The sequence below is a fragment of the Phyllostomus hastatus genome, unplaced genomic scaffold, assembly GCF_019186645.2.
Source record: "Phyllostomus hastatus isolate PE091 unplaced genomic scaffold, TTU_PhHast_1.1 phas_scaffold_11, whole genome shotgun sequence".
NCBI lineage: Eukaryota > Metazoa > Chordata > Mammalia > Chiroptera > Phyllostomidae > Phyllostomus > Phyllostomus hastatus.
Genome location: NW_025334005.1, coordinates 6908557 through 6928825, shown reverse-complemented (window position 1 = coordinate 6928825; position 20269 = coordinate 6908557). Strand labels below are relative to the sequence as shown.

General features: G+C 53.9%; 1 protein-coding gene across 3 annotated transcripts in view; it reads left to right on the top strand.

Annotated features, from left to right (window-relative positions):
* Positions 1-3693: 3693 nt before the first annotated feature.
* CD6 (CD6 molecule) overlaps positions 3694-20269 on the top strand; it is a 36298-nt gene continuing 19722 nt past the window's right edge. For 2 of the 3 annotated variants that reach the window (XM_045855017.1, XM_045855016.1), the window contains exon 1: positions 3695-4059. In XM_045855017.1, the coding sequence (XP_045710973.1) occupies positions 3999-4059 (61 nt within the window). In that variant the 5' untranslated portion in view covers positions 3695-3998. Of the gene's footprint in view, positions 4060-20269 lie in introns of all 3 variants that reach the window. The other variant, XM_045855015.1, reaches the window with a different exon arrangement.

The window sequence follows — 20269 nt, the reverse complement described above, 5'->3', positions numbered from 1 at the left end:
AGGACCAATGCCATCCCAGAGAGCTGAGCCTTGCAAGTGAGAGTGCTGAGCTGCTGTCAGGGTGTGGTAGGTGACGGGAAAGTCCCCTGTAGCAACGCAGGAAAGCATCAAAGGCGAGAGAAGCACAGTTTCTTTCTTTCTGTCCAGGCTCTTGCCCAAGGTGTGTGGGGCCAGGAGCCAGGGCGAGGTGACCAGGGAAAGTCCTGGCCACCTGCTTAGTTGGGGAGACCATAGGGCTGGTTTTCGTCTGGTAGAAGAGGAAGTAGCATTTTGAAAATTGATGTGATTGTCACCCAGACAGGACTTTAGCATTCGTTACCAGTGTTGGGGGCCGGAGAGCAGAATTTCGGTTCTGAGGAGACTCAGAGCCGGCGGTCAGTGACCACAACCCACAAGCATATGTGGTCTGGCTGAGACAGCATTTGGCCACATGGTGTGAAGTGTGTGTGCTTGCTTTTTTTTTTTTAATTAAAAAAATATTTACATGTAGCTATCTCCTTATACATTCAGAAAGGGTCCCATAAAACTCAAGATTTCTGGCTGCTTTTGACACTGGGGAGATTCCGGCAACTCCGGGCCCGCGTGCTCACCGGGCAGCCCCCTCGCCTACCGCAGTGACGTGCTGCGGGGCCCTGCAGAGGCCTCGGGTGGCGTCTGAGCCGTCCCTGGTGGCATGAGCCTTCCCACTGCACATCTGGCTGCAGCTGCCCGTGTGCATGGGAAACACAGAGGCTGCGCTGCCGGCGGCATCCGTGGGGGCGTCAGGCCCAGGATGTTCGGTGGACGTGGCCTCTCCAGGTCCTCCTGACAGCACCCCGCCAGGCCAGGTGAGAGACGACAGGTGGTGGGAAGTCCCAAAGTGGGCCTTACCGAGCCTGGCAGGTGCCCAGCCCCACCTTGGAAAGCCCAGCGTAACTATCTACGTGGCTGAAAAAGGAAGCAGCGGTGCCTGTGGCCGGGTCTGTTTCTTCTGGGGACCTCTCTCCCGGGTTCACGGATGGCCGTTTTACTTCTGTATTCGCAAGGTTCTTCCTTTATCTCTATCTGTGTCCTGATTTCCTCTTCTTTACATTTTTTTTATTAAAGTATAGTTGGCATATGGTACTGTGTTGGTTCACGTGTACAGCACAGCGATCTGACATTCGTGTACTGTGTAACATGACCGCTGTGATGAGTCCAGTGACCAGAGTCTCTGTGCAAAGCACTTACAGTGCACCCCCGTGCTGATTGCAGCATTTCTTGCAGCAGCCAAGCGGTGGAAGCAACCTAGGTGTCCATCGATAGACTAATGGACGAAGATCTGATGTATATACAAACACACCACCCAGAAAAAATCCAGCCACTGTTAATATAACGAGAACAGTTTGCATGACATTAGGGTAACCTGGCAGCCGAGGAGAGTGCACTGGAATGCGCATGTGTGAACACTGACGACTTCACTGTGCTAGTCAGTGGGGGCGGTAGATGCCAGTGAGTGAGCATGTGTGCTGTGTGGCCGTCCCATTCAAAATGACTGAGCAAGTAGAGCAACGAACCTGCATCAGATTTTGCGTTACACTTGAACTTTCCTCTGTGGAAACTATTCTGAGGACTCAGAAGGCCGCAGCTGTGGGCAACTGGGGACTGGCAGCTTCGTCAGGACCACACGCCCACTCAGGCATCACCTCTCCTGCAGAGTGTTTTGGCGAAACATCTAATCACCCAGGTGATTCAGCCTCCCCACAGCCCAGATTTGGCGCCCTGCTACGTCTGGCTTTTCCCAAAATTAAAATTGCCTTTGAAAGGGAAGAGATTTCAGACTGTCAGTGAGATTCAGGAAAATACAACAGGGCAGCTGGTGGAGACTGGGAGAACTGTGAGAGATCTCAAGGTGCCTGCTTTGAAGGGGACTGAGGCATCATTGTCCTCTGTACAATGTTTCTTGTATCTTGCATCTTCTTCAGTAAATGTCTCCATTCTTCATATTCGATGGCTGGGTACCTTCTGGACAGACCATATATACCATATTTTGCTGTGTGTAATTCACACCCATGTTTTTGTGTGCAGATTATACATGGGATTGTTATACCCATTATTATACCCATGGTATGTAATAATCATGCCTCTGCATAATGCTCATCCTTATTTCTCCCTCAAAAATTTGGGCAAAAACTGTGCATTATACACGGCAAAATATGGTACATACGCATACAATGGAATGTTATTTAGCAGTAAAAAAAAGAATGAAATCTTGCCACTTGTTATACGGTGGACCTAGAGGGACCTATACTTCTCCTGTATCAGGAGAAGTAAGTCAGACAAAGATAGATGCCATATAATTTCACTTGTAGGTGGGATCTAAAAAGAAAACAGAAGTCTACCCAGCTTTCCTGGCCCATGCAAATGTGTGTCACCCTGCTCATCAGCAGACCTCCTGAAGTTCATCGTACCTGGCCTGCGGGCTGGTCACCTGTGCTCGTTAGCCACATGCTCCTTGAGGGCAGGGCAGTGGTTCAGTCGCCTTCCCCAGAGCCCACTCCAGGGTTCCTTACATGGACGGCTCTCAAAGTGTCAGTTGAATGACCCTGGCTGGCATGGCTCAGTTGGTTGGAGAGTCCTCCCATAAACCAGAAGGTTGCAGGTTCAGTTCCCAGTGGGGGCACATGCCTGGATTGCAGGTTCGATTCCCGGTCGCAGCATGTACAGGAGGTAACCAATCGAGTTTCCCTCTTGTATCGATGTTTGTTTCCCTTTCTCCCTCCCTTCCCTTCTCTCTAAAACCTGACCATGTCCTTGGGTGAGGATTTAAAAAAAAAGTGTCCATTGAATGAAATTAAATCGAGGCTAGAGGCACACACCCGCCATCTGTGCTACCAGTGACCCTCCACAAGGGGGCAGCCTCAGCTGGTGCCTCAGCCTTTTCTACCCCTGGGGCCCGTCAGGGTTTAGGTGGGAGGAGCCTGGCTCTCCAGGGCTCCTCAACTTCTTTAAGGATTCTGCTGGGACAACGAAATGAAGTGACCTGTCTCTCTGTCCCCTCACCGACGGTTACGCAGCCGCCACTGTAGACCCCACAGGGAGTGCGGTGGTGAGTGAAGCTCACTTGGTTCTGGTCTGGTTCCCAGTGTCCGGTGCAGCCCAACTGGACAACTGGGGGTTTCCCAACCAGCCCTGGGTCGCCTGCCACCCTGTGTGCTCCCTTGGCTCCTCCTGGCCCAGAGGCCTCCACCGTCCCCCCTGCTGACCTCCCACTCGTCCGCCCCTCTGGGCCCAGCTGCCATGCCTGACTCCCTGGGAGGAACGAACACCCTCTGAGGGACCCGGTGGGGAGTTGGAGGGGGTGCACAGGCCTCCCTAGAGCCATCTCGGGGGATGGCTGCAGCCTGCAGAGGAGGTGGGGGACAAACCCCCTCTGTGGCCCTTCCCGATTTAAGACTCTGTAGGGGCCGTTGGAGGCTCTCCCTCACAACACTGCCAGACCACGCCATCCTGCTCCCCAGCGGCCATCACTGATCCCCAGCCATCACTACTTCCAAGGATAAGGTAGCCCTTGGGGTTTGATCTCTTGAGAGCTGGAGTCCATGGAGTGATTCCATGGACTGAGGGACCCACTTTTCCAACATGTAGTGATTGAACATCTATCCACTCTGTGTCAGGTCTTCAGAAATGAGGCATGCTCTCCCATTTCCCTTTTCCTTAGGGTGTGTGTGTGTGTGTGTGTGTGTTCGCCATGACTCTTGGGGTTCATCCAGGCTTGGTGGGCTCGCAGCAGAGGCGCTGGGCTCTCCCTACCAGCCTGGCTTCCTGGAGACCAAAACCACAAGTAGAGCACCGAGATGTGAGAGACACTCACGGGCTGGGCTTGCCCGCATGCGTACAGAGCGCCTTCTCTCGAGAAGAGGAAGACGCAGCCAGGATCGGCACAGGACAGAGCAGGCGTGAGGGGCACCCAGCAGCCGTGTCCACTCCCTGGCCCCGGGATGGCTTTCCCCGCCGGCAGACACGCGTAGCTGTCACAGATGGCACCAGGCATGTGGTTCTTCTGCGTGATCGCTGGATGGCTGGCGGCGGCTCTCTCAGGTAACCCCCTCTCCCCACCTCCGGCCACTCCTGCTAGAGGATGGGGGTCCTGGCTTCTTGGCCCACTTCTGGTTGTTTTCTCATGCTCAACTTCCTGGAGCCTTACAGCCCAGGCTGTGCTCTGGCACCAGGGAGGCCTTGGCTGTGCCGACAGCATCAGCGCCCAGAGAGGGTCTGGGAACCTGATGATGGGGAGATGGCTGGGCTGTGCCTGGACAGAGAGGGCACCGAGGCTGAGATTGGGAGCAGCTGTGCTCTGGCCGCTGGGATCCCAGGGTCTCGGGGCAGGGGGATACCGCCCACCCACGGGCTCGGGGACTGCCCCATTCCCTCGCTCTTGCCAGCTCTCAGCAAGGAGCCGTTCTCCTTCCAGGGAGGTAGGACGGCTGGCGGTTGTACTTTCAACCCCAGAGCCTCTGGGCTCACCAGGTTCGCACCGTTCGCAGCAGAGCTGTCTAAAAGCAGAACTCTGGAAGAAGCCAAGGGGCGTTGAGGGCAGCCGGTGGCTTTGGCACAACTATTTGGGGCACTTTAAGACACACATGAACAGGAAGGTTCTTGAGGATTACTTCCCTTTCCTCCTGAGCTCTCCCTGAGTGCCAGGGCGCCTTTGTGGCTTGGGCCAGGGTGTCAGGGGGCCAGAAGGTCCGGGCCCTGGGCCGTGCTCATTGGATGCTGTGGCCCTGCCGAATGTGGGCCTGAGCTGGCCAGAGCTGGGCAGGGGCCCAGGGACACAAGAGATCTTGCCACGGTTGGGCCTCATGTTGGGGGGTTAGGGAGACTGATGTGGAAACAGAATTCCAGGCCGAGGGAGTCTGGGTCCACCTGGCAGTGCGGGGGGCGGAGGTGGGGAGGGGCAAGTGCGTTTGGTTTGGTATGAGGGACACCCAGGAAGACCCACTGGGAGGGCCTTCTGAGGCAGCTGGAAGGGCTGGGGACATTGCGGGAGTTCCGGGGGGCCCTCTTTTCTCTGCCTCTACCATGTGCTCTGCGCCTCCTGGCCTCGCCCTGGTTCAGGGAAAGCTGTTTAGCTCTGGAAGCAGGAATGTGAGTGCCTTCAGCCCCATGTGGGAACACCCTGGTCACCGGGAGTACATGGAGCTCAGCCACCCTCTGCCCTGCGCTTCCTTCCTCCCCATCTTCATTTTTCCCACGCTCTGTGCTTCTCTGTGAGGCCCAGCCGCCGGCTCTGGCTCCGAGGGAGGTAGGTCTGAGTCTGGAGTTCTGTGAGCCGGCCCTTAGGCCCAGGGAACTGACCTTGAACTGTGCCTGAAGGGAAGCAGGAACTCAGGGCCTGGGCAGAACTCCCAACGGTGAAGCGAAGGGGCCTCTGGAGCCGAGTTCCCTGCACTTCGGTCCTAGTCTCATCCTGACGCCTGCCCGACCTGCTCCGTGTGCTCCGGGCACCGTCAGTGATGGGCTGCCGTGTGCTTTTGAAACTGTGTTTATATTCGATTGACTCACTTGTTACTAACACGGGTTTAGTTTTGAAAGGAAACCGTGTCACTATTACCAATGGAAAACCGGCATCATCTGCCGTGAGTAAAAGTAAAGATAGGCAGAAAAATAAACAGTGGTGAAAAACAATTTCTGTTACGTGCTCACGAAGAGTGAAGAGAATGTAAAAGCGCCTGAGCCTGAAGCGTGGGCCTTGCCGTCTCTGTTCAAGGGGAGCTGTGAGGGGAATGACAAAGACATCTGGCTCCAAATTGTTACTTTTTCCTTGACCTTTTAGGGCGACTGAAAGCACTTCGAGCAGGAAGCAGTTTGCTCACTACTTGATTTAATGGCTTTAAAACGATGCTTCCTTAAACCTTCCAAAGAGTCCCCCGCAGTCTATGCTCTACTGCTGAGAAACATGGGCGAGCAGGAATTTCAGGGCAGTCCAGGCAGAAACTGTGCACCAAAGCTCCCCAAGAGGAGAAGGGGCCCCGAGGGAGCCTCTTGTGTGACCGGAGCGAGCTCATCTGGGGGAGACTGTCCTCCCTGAGTGCAGGCCTGAACCCTAGCAGGACGGCCCAGATCTGCTTGTGGGTTTCTCTTTGGTCCGATAGGTGTGCTGGGCAGACCCGGATGGGGAAGGAGATTAGGACCTCCAAGGGGGGAAAAAACAGGAAAGAAATGGCATTAATGTAGCAGAGTGAGGGACAGGAGCCGGGAGGACGAGGCCGGCAGGAAGTTTCGGGGCCTTGACTCCAGAAGCAGGGTGTGCAGCCTGGTGGGGTTCCCAGGCTGCGCCCTAGGACTGCCGGCGGCTGGAGTCCCGCCCTGGGGGCCCCTGGCAGACCTGGCTGCTGCAGTGGGAGCTGAGCAGGACCCTTCCAGTCCCAGCTCTGGGCTGCACCCCAGGCCGCACTCAGCGAGTTCTCTGCCCAGGCTGGCCGGGGGTCTGGGCTGTCTCATCAGACCTTGGTCTGTGCTGCGAGACTGGGGCCCAGAGAGCCGTGCTTTCCAATGCTTTGCTGGTGTTCCCTCCAGGACTGTGCCTCAGTTTCCCGATCAGCCAACTGGGGAGGCAGAGGCAGAGGGAGCGAACCCCACCAGCCCGTGACTGAGGAGGGTGGTGTGGGATCGGGAGGCTGGAGGTACTTGCCCAGGCCTGGCCTCTGGTTCACCGAGCGCTCCCCCTCCTCTCTGGGCCTCGGCGTTCGCATCAGTGGAACAGGGTGCTTTGGGCAGACACTCCCCAAGGGCTCTCAGTCAGCCCTGACCTCTGCGTGCGACACGCCAGCAAAAGCACCAGGCCTTTCGTGCCAGGCCGGCACCGAGGTGGATGACTAGAGTCCTCTGACTGTGGTGGGCGATGTCCTCAAAGCCTGCCGCTGTGTCCTCGAAGGCTAGCTGTGGTTTCCTAAATTAACAAATTTTTTAAAATCTATTTTTCCTGAACTTAGAAGAAGTTCAGTACCCAAATCTCATGTTTTGTGTAAGCCCAGCAGTGTTTAACAGCGATTCTCACGGCGTCTTTGAGTGATAGTTCAGTCAATCAGGTTGAACAGAATAAGCTTCCTTAATACTAAATGCCCAGCATACCTGTGGCTGATTGAACCCCTTTAGATCTCTGCAGTCCCGTACGCCAGCCCCTGGACGAGTGTGTGCGCCGGACGTGCGGCAGTCTGAGCCAAGAGGGGCCGGGAATGGGAACTCCACGGCAGGGTTCGGAGATGGGCTAAAACATGCAAAGTAGCTCGTTCGTAACTCTTGTATGAATTACAGGTTGAAATGATAGTATCTTGGATATGTTGAGTTAAATAAATGTTATTACAAGTGTGTTTACCTATTCTTTTTAAAAGTGGCTACTAGAAAATTTAAAATACTGCACAAGGTGGAGCAAAACTAGGTGTACAGCTGTTCATGTGGAAAATAATGCCATAATTAATAAGTACAAATATGAGAATAAACTCTGTTTTGCATACACACAACTAAGCCTGCTTTTGCCCCACCCCATATGCACTGAAATGGTGTTTGTACAGAACAGCTCTGCCTTGGATATTCTGAATTACGTTTATTCATTTAATGAATTTGATTTTCTTATAAATGTTTCAAACACCACTAAGAAACAAAGCTTTCCCAAGGATTTCAAAGCATGCTTTTGACCTATACAACAAACTTATAAACAAAGTAAATAGTAAGCTCTCTTAAATAGTCTAGTAATGTTTACAGACATTGCCGAATTCTCTTAAATGGTCAACGTCAAATTTCAGCTAACATCCATTAACTCGATGGTCCACATGAGAAACTCCAGTGGCCAAATGTTCTTAAACATCGCAAAGACAGGGCTGTGTACACGAACACGCCAAATCTGACCCAACTTTCACATAGCATGAATGTATAAATACATTTGTGCATTTGGGCTCTGGCTTAGTGCACCACTATTTTTTATTTTTTTAAAAGATTTTATTTATTTATTTTTAGAGAGGGAAGGGAGGGAGAAAGAGAGAGAGAGAGAGAGAGAGAGAAACATCAACATGTGGTTGCTGGGGGTCATGGCCTGCAACCCAGGCATGTGCCCTGACTGGGAATCGAACCTGCGACACTTTGGTTCGCAGCCCGTGCTCAATCCATTGAGCTACGCCAGCCAGGGCTCCAAATGTTCTTAAACATTGCAAAGACAGGGCTGTGTCCACGAACACGCCGAACCTGACCCAACTTTCACGTAGCGTGAATGTACAAATACACTTGTACATTTGGGCTCTGGTTTAGTGCACCGCTATTTTTTAAATTTGAATCTTCCTGGGCTTAAAAGCCGCTTATCAGGAAGAGAACTGTGCAGCCGGTCACTTGGGTTGTCTGGAGCTGGCTGGAGTTTCCTCCTCAGTGGGCCGAGAGGCGCAGAGGCCAGCTTTTTTGTTGTTTTGCCAAAACAGCAGGCACGGTTGTGTCATGCTGCTGACTGACATGCAGTGCTGTTTTTGAGCGCCCGAGTCCTCCAGCTGGGCTGGTCCCTTGACCCTGGACCTCTGGGTCCAATCTCAAGGTCTGCCTGCCCCCCTTCATTTAACTGGATTAAATTAAACCAATACGTTTACTATTTTTTTCACATTCCCCCTGCCTGGCAAGACTACAGCTCATAGATATATAAATAACAGATGGCAGGTATCTGCGTATTTCTTAGTCTGGCTCTCTGGTCACAGGTCGATGACTGGTGGGGGGGCAGATAGCAGGGCTGTCTGCAGTGGTGACGTGGGACGTGGGACATGGGACAAGGCCGCTGGGGCTGGCACGTTTAGCTAAATGCAGACAATCGCAGAGGCCTCTAGAACGAGGAAGGAACACTGCCCACCGCCTCCCGCCCTCAGACACGCCAGCCTCGTTTTCTCATGGGGAAGGGGGCTCAGGAATTAAATGGGTCTCCCAGATGTTGAATTCAGAGGCTAAGGTTCAGCCTTCCCCCGCACCCCGGGGGGACAAAAAGGAATAAGCAGGCGGCCCCAACTCAGACTTCGAGACAAGAGTTTGGAGGCAAAGACCTACCCGCGGTGCAGGGCAACCTTCCCACTGCCTGGACCACAGCCCGGACACCGCCAACTCCCGCCCACACCCGCCGGTGCTCAGGCCTGCACCCAGCAGACTGGCAGGGCCGGAGTCCCCAGGGCCACCTCCTTGGCTGGTCACAGCATCCCCAGTCCCTCCATCCCACCCTCAGCCGGGGGTGGGGGGGGGTGGGGGGAGGCGGTGAGCTCCCCAGGTTTGCGAGAGCTGCCATCTACCCGGAGATTTATGTTAATACTCTTTCTTAATTGATTTTAAAGTGAAAATGCATTTATCTTTAAAAAACAAAACCGCCTTCTGTTGCTCCCTTAAAGATAAAGCCATCGCAGATCACCTTGATGGTAGTGATGGTGAAAATAAACACAATGGAAACAAAGCAGTGTCGTTGGGTTCTGGCCGGATGCTGGCTGTTTTCCCTGCGCCCAGAGGGGAGGGTCACGGGTGTGGAGAGGTGGTGAGGACTAGTCTGCAGGGAGACTCTCTCCTGCGAGTATACAGAGAGGCTGGAAGGGAAAGGGGACATAACCTCCTTCAGTGATACCTCCTTCAGTGATGCAGTGGTACTGAGCGTCTTGCTGGGGACCGCCTACATTGTTTTTTCCAGCCTTTGGGCGTGTGCCCTGCACTTTGGAAATGCTGATCCAGAGGAAGGACAGCGGAGGTGGGCCATCGCCCCCATGCCTGACAGAGCCTGGGGACGCTGCCTGCTCACCTTCCCAGGGGACACCCCAGACGTGACAGCCCCATCTCCGTCTGTCCGCAGGCACCCTGGGCAGCCCCTGGATTTTCCTGATCAGCCTTGAAGTTGCGGGTGGTGCCCAGACTCATGTGCCCCTGCCACGATTCAGCTCAGGGGAAACGGAGCCCCAGCCACAGTGGGGAGGAGGAGTCCCGAGGAGGGGTGAGGTGGGGAAGGAAACTTGGGAAATGGCCCTGGCTCTGGTGTGCTGAGTACTGTGGGACAAGCTCCTTCGTTTTTGTGGCCCTAGTTTCCTTGCTGCAGAAATGAGCAAACTGAACACCAGAGACCGGCCTAAAAACCCCAGTCCTGTCTGTCTGTCTGTCCCTTGAGGCTTTGGGGGTGTGGAGCAGATCTGCTAGAAAGTAGCCCTAGGGTGGGCACAAGGTGAAGGCCCCCGCGTCGGGCAGGCGTGGGGCCGCTATCTCAGCTCTGGGTGACCCAGGCTGGCTTCTCCGTGCATGTCTGCGACAGATAAAAAACACCCGCTCACCAAGGTGTGAAAGTTCATTTAGATAATGCATCTGCAAATGCCTGAACGCAGCAGGGCCCCACAGGGTTAGCTGGTAACTGTCGCACAGCAAGGGCCAAGATCTCGTATGCGGACCTGCAGCATCAGTGGTTAACACAACTCCGTTTGCGTGATGAGCTCAGTTGCCCACGTGACAACCCCATTGTACAGATGAGGACACTGAGGTTTAGCGAGGCTGAGGCGAGACCCGTCTAAAGTCTGTAGCTTGTTAGGGGCGGGACTTGAGCTTAGGTCTCCAGGTGGGCAGCTCTGTGCTCTTTCCAGTGGAGGAAGTGGCCTGGCTTGTTTCCAGGCTGCTGTCTTCGGGGTTCCGTCCAAGTGTGAGGCATCTCCTCCGGATGCTGCCCTTCAGGGCTTGCAGCCCCACCTCTGCATCCAGGGGCCGCCCTCAGGGGCCTCTGGGGCCCTGGGGACCCCTGGGAGGCTTGTCAGGGACAGATGGAGCCAGAAGTGGCTGCCTCCCCTCCCTCACCGTGGCCCAGCCTCAAAGGGTTTGCCACACACCAACCTTGCCCACCGGGGCCAGGAATGAATGACGTTCACATTATCACGTTAAAGCGCCACCACATGTCAAGGGAAGCTCACTGGGCAGGGTGTGTAGTCACATTTATTTAGCGCCTGCTGTGTGCCAGGCCCTCTGCGGGCACCGAGACATGAGATGTGAAGGTTTGCCCTTGACACTTCAAGTGTTGTGAGGGAGGTGGTGCACCCCACAGGGGTCAGCCTGGAGGAGGTGTGACCACCCACGGGTGCCATCAACGACAGCCTAACCGCCCGGCGCTGCAGGGGACGCGCCGTCCTCCAAAGGTCAGCTGCGCTCCTCCTGCCCCACCTGGACGTCGGGAGGTCATCCTGCTTTATGGGAGGGGAAACTGAGGTTCAGAAAGTTCTACCCACTGGTGCCTCGGTGCTCATCCATTCATTCATCCCGGAACTCATGTGGAGTGTTGAAACTGGTGATTACGGGACAGTCCTCGAGTTACTAGGAGACTGACCTGTCCATCCCTGTTTCGCTGCTGCGAGGAGGGGCCGCCCAGTGGCGAGCAAGCACCGAGGGCCAAGGCATTTTTTTCTCATCAAAATGTGAGGAGCACAGGGTTTGACGTGTTCTGAAGCCGACGAGGACCGAGGTGTGACTGCATTGCATTTTGTTCCAGGGTGGTGGCTGATGCTGAGGCCAGGTCCTGTGCCTGCAAGGTCTCCAGCACTGGGCTGCGCTGTCTCCAGGAGCTGGGAGTCAGAGGGGGGAGGCACGGGCTGCTTCCCGGAGAGGGGGCTCCCTGCGGTCAGGGGAGCTGCGGGAGCTGCGACAGAAGGCTGCACCCGCACACAGAGGAGGGGGCCAAAACATCCTAGGCGCCAAGACGCTACAAAATAAGTGCAGCAAAAACTGGTGAGCGGGTTGCGCTGTGCAAACATCAGCTTCCTGGTTTGGGCGGTTCACTCTTCTTACCTGATCCGTCACCCGTCAGGGAAGCTGGGTGGTGGGGGCGCGGGACTTCTCTGCGCTGTTTCCTCACCCACTTGAGAGTCTCTAATTTCAAAACAAAAAGTGAGGTGGGGCAAAGGCGTTTTAGGCAAAAGGACCCATGTGGCCAGCAGCCCGGAGGCAGGGCAGGCGAGGTGCCTGTCCTGGAAGGGTTTCCCTGGCCGCGGGCCGTTGCAGCCAGCCGGCCCCGCTGACCCCACGGGACACGTCGGGTGGGTGGGGCCGCCGTTCCCGAAGCTGCTGAGATCCAGGCTGTTTTCCTTCTCCCGACTCATCCAGACGGATGGTCGTGGGGGGTCAGTGAGCTAAAACTCAGGGTTACACGGAGTGGAGTGACAGGCCTGCACAGGTGCACATACAGGTGCACGCACGAGACCGACGCACTGACCAGTGGGAGCCGGGCGAGCACAAGGACAGCGGCCTCTCGGGCAGCACGCTGTAAATTCGTAAACCTGTCCTTTCACACAGCAGCGCTGTGAGGTATGAGTTATTGCCCCCATTTTACTGACTGAGAGACTGAGGCTCAGAGAGAAGTGGCTTTCCCTAGATGGCACGGCTAACAGAGCTTGAACTCGGTGACGCCACATCCACGCCGCTTCCCAGCCCTGGAAAATGGGCACCTCAAGATTTCTGCAGGGAAGGTCCCTCCGTTTTCTGGGGACTTTTCACCTCATCTCCGGTCCGCAGGGCTGTGGCGGGAACAGGGTGCAAAAAACCTTGAAGGTGCCCGTGGGTTAGAAACTACTTCCTGGCCGAGTGTCCACTGTGGGCCTGTTTCCCCAGCTGTAAATTGGGCCGATGGCAACCTCCAGAGCCCAGGCTGGGATGAGGCTCCGTGGGATGTGGGCTGGGAGGTGGGTGGCGAAACACGGGGCTCCTTGGGGTGCTCTGGGGCCCCGTGACCACAGCCGCTGCTGGGCCTGGGGCTGGGCCGGTGCTCGTGGGGACAGCAGAGAGAGAAGGGAGGGAAGCCTGGTTCCCACCCATATATTGTAGCGTCCTGTGGTCCAACTGCCTTCTGCCTGCCGATGGCGCTGAGAGAGCTTCCAGGAGTCCGGCCCAGGCAGTCAGGCAGGACAATGGGGCGAGGAGGAAGCTGTGGGGTCTGTGTGAGAGGCTGGACTGGGGTCCTCTAAGGTCAAAGTGATCCCCTTGCAAGTGGGGGGGTGCCCCTGGGTCTCCACTGTGTGTTGGAGAGTGGGCAGCACATTAGGAGGTCCAGCCTATACGTTTCCAGGTTGCCCAACCACTCCATCACACCCTGAACCAGGCCGGGTGGGCTGCCTGGGCAGGGCCTGCAGATGCCCAGGGGGTCTGTGCGGGTGCAGGTGGCCAGGGCGCTGTGGGGACACAGGCTACACAAGGGAGGAGGAGCCTCGGAGCCGGAAGCTTCTCCAGGTGTCTTGGGGATCCTGTCTGACCACCCCACTTCCAGTGTGGAAGTCGCCTTCTGAGCCCTGAGCCAGGGAGGACGCAGAGGTGGAGTCGCTGGGTCCTCACAGCGACGCGCGCAGCCCAGCCTGGCCCTGTCCGAGTCACGGCAGCGCAGACTCACACTCTGAGAGCCCACACCACGTGGCCGGTCACCGACAGAGTCACTTTCTGGTCCCCAACCATCCATCCCCACCCGCTGCTTCTTTCTTAAAGGGGTTTGGAGGAAGGATCCTACCTACGCTGCAGTATAATTTCTTGCTATAAATTTTCACCTCTACCCCAGGGTGCCTGGGAGCTAGACTGGGTGGGCGACAGAGGTAGGAAAACATGCCCAGGGCCAGTGAGAAGTGGCTTCCCCCTCTTTCCTTCACTAAAGTAAAGGAAACACATTTGCCAAATGAGTTAAGGCCCTTGGGGAGGTGCTGCACTCTCCAGAGAGTATTCTAGAAATGCCGTGACTGTATCTGAGCTGGAAAACAGCTGAGATTCGAAGTTTAACCCTCCTGTTGACCAGAGGAGGACACTGAGGTGCAGAGCAGGGGGTGATGGGCCCCAGGTCACGGAGCACAGCGAGAAGCAGGGTCTGCAGGCCCTGCCCAGGGCCTCCCCGCCGACCTCAGGAGGGCTTGGCGGGGCCCGAGCAGGCCAGGTGCATCCTGGGCTCCCCCTCGATGGGAGAGGGCAGCGGAGGGCTGTGGTCCAACGTGGTCTCACACGGTCTGTGCTGTCTCCACAGCTTTCCCACCCTTCCCCATCCTCGGCCTTTTTTTTTTTTAAAACTTCTTATTTCAGCATGATTTCTGACATACTGAGAAGCTGTAAGTTCCATATGCTTTTCTCTCAGTTCCCAACTGTTAACATTTTACCACAATCACTTCATCGTTTTCTCTGTTGTTCTATTTTTTTTTTCTGAACCATTTGAGAGTAGTTTATAGACACAACGTTCCTTTCTCCTGAATGGTTCAAGGCGACTTAAAAAAAAGGAGAGACATTCTCTTACATAACCACACTGCAGCAATCAAAGTCAGGTCATCAGCACTGGTCCAGCACTATCAGATAATCTGCAGGGTCCTTTTCAGACTTTGCCGGTTGTTCTAAAGCAAAAGAAAATACTATTTAGTGTGCTACACTTTATCCTCGTGTTTTTGTGTTTTCCTTTTGTCTGGAGCAGTTTCTCAGCTTTTTCTTTCTCTTCCATGGACAATGACCTTTTTGAAGGTCCAGGCCAGTTACTCTGTCGAGTGCCCTTCATCCGGGTCTGTCTGCTGATTCCTCCTGATCGGGTTTGACTCCCGCCTCTTTTGGCAGGAACAGCACAGAAGCGGTGCTGTGCCCTTTGTGCATCGTATCACGAGGCATGTGGTGTCAGCTTGTAACTTCAAGATAAAAGGCCCAAAGGAGAGGCAATGAGCATTTATTTGAGATCCAAAAGAACAGCAATTCAGAAAGCACTAATGCAGACGAAAGCGCAAATATTGTTTAGGAGGTGGAAGCGAGGGATATGGACAGAAGGAAGGAATTTCTGTGGGTGCAGAGACGCTAACGTAGTGATACTAATTCAAAGAATGCTTTTCATGTCCGGTCAGGTGGCTACCGGAGTCTGCTTTCCTGTTTTCTGTGCAAACGGTTGTTTGGGAGGCACTGCTTTTGGCCTAGTCTGAGGTTATTCTGCTCAGTGGTAACATTCCGAGTATTTGAGAAGTGAGACACGCCAGGCAGCCCATCTGGGGAGGCAGCTCTGGGTCCATTTCTAAGTGGGTCTGTTGATGTTCTTTGTTACAAGTGTGTCCCACCCCTGGCAGTCCAACTTCCTTGCTTGACCAAGGCCAGGTCCGCTGGGTACAATTACTCTTTTCTCCTTTAAATTAACATGTTATCTCGTGGGCAGGTTCTTTGAGAATATGTAAATATATTGCAAACACTATGGATGACTCTGGCCTGAGTCAGTGTTAACGACAGTTTCTTGATGATGTTATAACTCCACCGTCCCTTTCATGCACGTTTAGGTGCTGGCTTGAGTTGCAGGCTTTCTCTGCTGGCTCAGTGGGTGGGAGCCAGTTGGCTCAGAGCCTGAAGGCGGGTGCTGAGGAGGCCGAGGTGCGAGCTCCCCGCAGGCGGGGCCTCCGACAGCCGCCATCTTGCCTCGCCTCTGATTCCGAAACTCGGCTCCTGCCTGCAAGCAGAGCGGGTCCTCCCTCCGCCTATGCAATGTGTCCCATTCACTTGTGGAGCTCCTGCTGAGTACCGGGCACTGTGTTTGGGCACTGGGGATGCGGGACAAAGCCCCAGACTTCACTGAGTTTCTAAGACAATAGGCCAACAAGTAAACACGGTCTGAAAGTGGTGTCATTTCAGAGAGGAATGTGTGCAAGAAGGAAATTAAGAGCAAAGTCAGGAAGGCCTCCAGTGACTAATACCGGGACATAGGTGAGGCCTCTGGGGGCGTTTGAGCAGAGCTCAGATGGATGAGATTAGCTGGGAATGCGCAGACCTAGGAGCAGCAGGTGCTTTGGGGCAGAGGGAGCAGCAGGTGCGAGGCCCTGAGGCAGGAGGGAAGGGGACACACCTGAGGGGCTGACGGAGGGAGGGGGCGGGGGGAGGGGGGCGCTGCAGAGGTTGGCAGGTGTCGGTCAGAGAACACAGATCACACACGGGCTTGGGACTAGTTCAAAGGAAGTGGGAAATCATCGGAGAGTTTGCAGTAAAAGAATATGACCTGATTGGCCTAAACGTGCACACAGTTATTCTTATTATCAAATATTTTTTTTTATCATCAACTCCACTGTTAACATAAGTACATTATTTAAATCTAGGAATCTCCTCTCACTATCATATACCTCAAACCAATATTACTTCAATAACTAGAATATATTCTATGAACAAATAAGACACTGAAAACAAAAGTGTCATTAACCAGCCTGCCGTTCAGGCCTGAGTCAGCCCTCCCCTTGTTAAAAAGTGTTTGGGGGTTAAAGGCTGAGCAGCCCCACAGAGGTCTTGAAACCCCAAGGACTGAAGAATTCGAAAAGGGATAACTTCCTTACTCTGTGATTCCACACTATTTAATCTGGGATCCTAAATTGTCTGCTACCTGGAGGAAAGGTGGGTGGGGTGCAGGTAGTGGGGGCAGTGGGACTGTGCTCTGAGGGCGGCGAGCACAGCCTGGTCGGCCACCTAAAATAAGAAGCAATCACCCCTGCCCCCCGCAGCCAGACCCCAGCTGGCCCCAGGCACTCAGCTAACCACGGAGAAACTGGGCCCCTGAAACGGGGCAGGGACTTACCCAGGGTCATCGTAGTAGCTGGTCTCAATTCTACCACCTCTCATCGTCACTCCCACCCGATTCCAGCTGAAAAATCAGACATGATATAAACATTAGTCATCCTTATTGTAAAAACGTTGCAACAACCACATTAAAAGAAGTCTCCCACAGCACCCTCACGCAGCACAGCCTTTCGAGCTTGAAGGAGGGAGTGTGTAGGTCTCTGATGCATTGCGGGCGTTCAGTCTCAGCAGCACGAGGGAGGCTGAGCTGATGGGCACCAGGCTACTTCTGATCAATGTTGGTCTGGATGGCTGAGGGAACACGGACGAGTGTTCGATTCCAGGTTCCACCACCTGCTCTGTGACCTTAGGCCAACTCCTGCCTCCGAGGGGAAAAAAATGGGGGCAACTCATAAGTCAGTGCTCCCTAGATAGACTTCAAAGCCCTCTCTGAACATCCTCATGGATAATTTTTAGTCACCTGCACCTGTGGGGGCTGTCTCAGGTCCAGCCACGTCAGCAGAGCAACGAAACTAAGTCCCATGAAGCACTTGTAGGTGTCCAGACTCTAGCGATCTAGAAATGAAGGAGGAGGACGTCCCTCTGTTTTGTGGGTTCATCTCTTCCTCCCTTCCAGAATCCCCTAGAAGCTCTCATCTGGGCTCACCCCAGCCCCTGCTGCCGGAGGCAGCCTCTGCTGCAGGTATGTGTGTGACTCAGTTTCCCGGGGCTGCCATACCAAAGCCCCGAGCACCTCAGTGCATGAACCACAGAAATGTATTGTCTCTGGGGTCTGGAGGCCGAAAGTTGAAGCCCACGCCGTCGGCAGGGTTGGCTCCTCCCGAGGCCGTGAGGGACAGTCTGCTGGGCGTCCCTCCCATCTTCCCTCGGTTTGCTGGCACTCTCTGGCGTTCCTTGGCTTGTAGAGACATCACCACAATACAGAAGGTCGCCTTCAGAGGTACTGGGAGCCAGGACGGCAATGCAACATATCTTGTTACGTGGACGTAATTCAACCTACAGCAGAGCGTGTGTGCGCGTGAGTGTGTGTGTGTGACTCAGAAGTGGGGTTTCTGGGTCATGACTATGGCATTGTTTCCTGAAGCGGTTGTGCCAACATGGCCCCCCGCACAGGAGGATGCAGAGTCCCCACTGACCCCCATTCTCACCAACACGTAGTCTTACCACACTTCTTTTTCAAAATTTGTTTTTTCTATTGCTATTCTATTACAGTTGTCCCAGTTTTCTCCCCTTTGCCCTCCTCCGCCCAGCCCACCCCTGTGGGACCGCTCCCACAGTCCATCCCCACCCTGTTGTCCATGTCCATGGCTCATTCACACATGTTCTTTAGTCCCTTCCCCTTCTTGTCACCATTATCCCCCTCCCCCTCCCCCCTCCCCCTTCCCTTCGGCCTAGTGCACTGTTGGTGGGAATGCAGACTGGTGCAGCCACTGTGGAAAACAGTATGGAATGTCCTCAAAACATTAAAAATGGAACTGCTTTTTGACCCAGCAATTCCACTGCTGGGAATATACACTAAGAATCCCAAAACACCAATTCAAAAGAACCTATGCACCCCAATGTTTATAGCAGCATAATTTATAATAGCCAAGTGCTGGAAGCACCCTAGGTGCCCATCAGTAAATGAATGCATCAAAACACTGTGGCACATTTACACCATGGAATACTACACAGCAGAAAGAAAGAAGGAGCTCCTACCTTTTGCTCCAGCATGGATGGAACTGGAGAACGTATATTTTTAAGATTTTATTTATTTATGTTTACAGAAAGGGGAAGGAAAGGAGAAAGAGAGAAAGAGAAATATTAATCTGTGGTTGCCTCTTGTACACTCCATGCTGGGGACCTGGCCCACAACCCAGGCATGTGCCCTGACTGGGAATTGAACCCAAGACTCTTTGGTTCACAGTCCAGCGCTCAATCCACTGAACCACACCAGCCAGGGTGGAACTGGAGAATATTATAAGTGAAGTAAGCCAGGTGGTGAAAGACAAATACCATATGATCTCACTTATAAGAAGAATCTAATGAACAAACTAAATTAACAAGCAAAATAGAACCAGACACATGGAACAGGCTAAATTTATTTTTATTTTGTTTTTTAATTTTTAAAATTGAGTTTCTTGGGGTGAGATTGGTTAATAGAATTATATAGGTTGCAGGAGTACAATTCTATGACACATCATCTATACACTGTATCGTGTGTTCACCACCTGAGTCAAGCCTCCTTCTGTCACCATTCATCCCCTTACCATACTCCTTAATGGTCGACGATCAAGTGGATGAGGTAGTGTCTCCCTGTGGCCTTGCTTTGCATTTCTCTGGTCACTGGGAGGCTGGATACTTAGCACTTCCTTTGCAGTGAAGAGCCTCTTCCTGCCCCTTGCCCATTGTTCTTCTGTTTGCCTTTTCCTCCCTGAATTTATAAAGGAAGTTCTTTGCAGAAATGCATTTCCATTAGGAAAGAGAAGGGGAAGTTAGGACAGCTTTTCTGGCCTGAAATTTCGCAAACTGCCCGCATAGCTGCAGCTTCAGGGGAAAAGCAGAAAACAACTCTAGGTCCTCTGTCTCTTTCTGGAACCCGCGGGTCCAGGTGCAATGCAGAATCTAGACCGTTTAGGTTTGCGAAAACTGACGTGGTGCATATATTGTATATTACGCAATGTGCCAGCAGGAGCCTGATCAGCCACTGGAATCGGATGTGCTAACTTTTCTGCAGTGGAATGTATGGTTTTCACATCACACAAAATAAATAATGACTATGAACAGCCTTGTGCCAGTTCTGGTCAGGTCTTGCCACCAACACAGTTACGAGAACACTTTGAGTTTGAGGGTGCTGGAGTTTCAGAATTGCAGTAAGGGATTGTGCACGAGTGTCCCCACAATGGCAGTTGAGGGTCAAGCCCTGTGGTGCTCATTTTCTCCTCCAATCTTCTGGGAGTCCCAGGAAGGTGAGTTAGCATCACCACGTATGTGAACAGAAGTCACGGGGGCTCAGAGGTTAAGAAATCCAGATCCCCGTATCAAGAGGAAGAGATGGGATTTGAACCCACATCAGTCTGACTCCAAAGCCCACACACTCCCAACTCCACAGGGCTGTCCCCAGCCCTATGTGGGTGGCTTCTCAGCTTCTCTGCTCCCCAGGACTCTGGAGTTTGGAAACAAAGTCACCACCAAAGGGGTGGATTGGGAGGATGACAGGCCCCCCTCCAACCTCTTCAAAACCTCCAGAGGGTCCATCATACTTTGGCATTGACTGAACATCCAGCCAGGTGTCTGGTGGCACAGGTGGGAGCCTTACACACTTGGTACTGAGGGGAGAGGCACTGGCCAGAGGTTTTATCCATCACTGGGTTTCAGGGGCCAAGAAGGCAACAGTGTGTTCCCAGCACATCAGTCAGGGCTCACGCGGCTTTGCAAAGAAGGACGGGGAAGCCCCATGATTCCAGGCCACTGGCAGGGAGGAAGGGGAGGGCGTCCAGAGAGTGTGGTGGGTTGCAAGGCCCTACGTGACTTCGCCTCCCAACCCACTCGCCCTCTGGAAAGGCGCAGGTTACAGCTGCAAGACTGCTGGGCAAAGGCTGGCTATCTATCGCCTTCACTTTCTCATCCCTGAGAGCCCCTGCTCACCCACTACGACCCCTCCCACTTGTCTTCTGCTCTTTGGAGTCAGCGTTAACCCCTCTCACCTCTATTCCCCCGGGACATCTTGTGCTGACCACAGGGTAGCCCTTATCCCTGA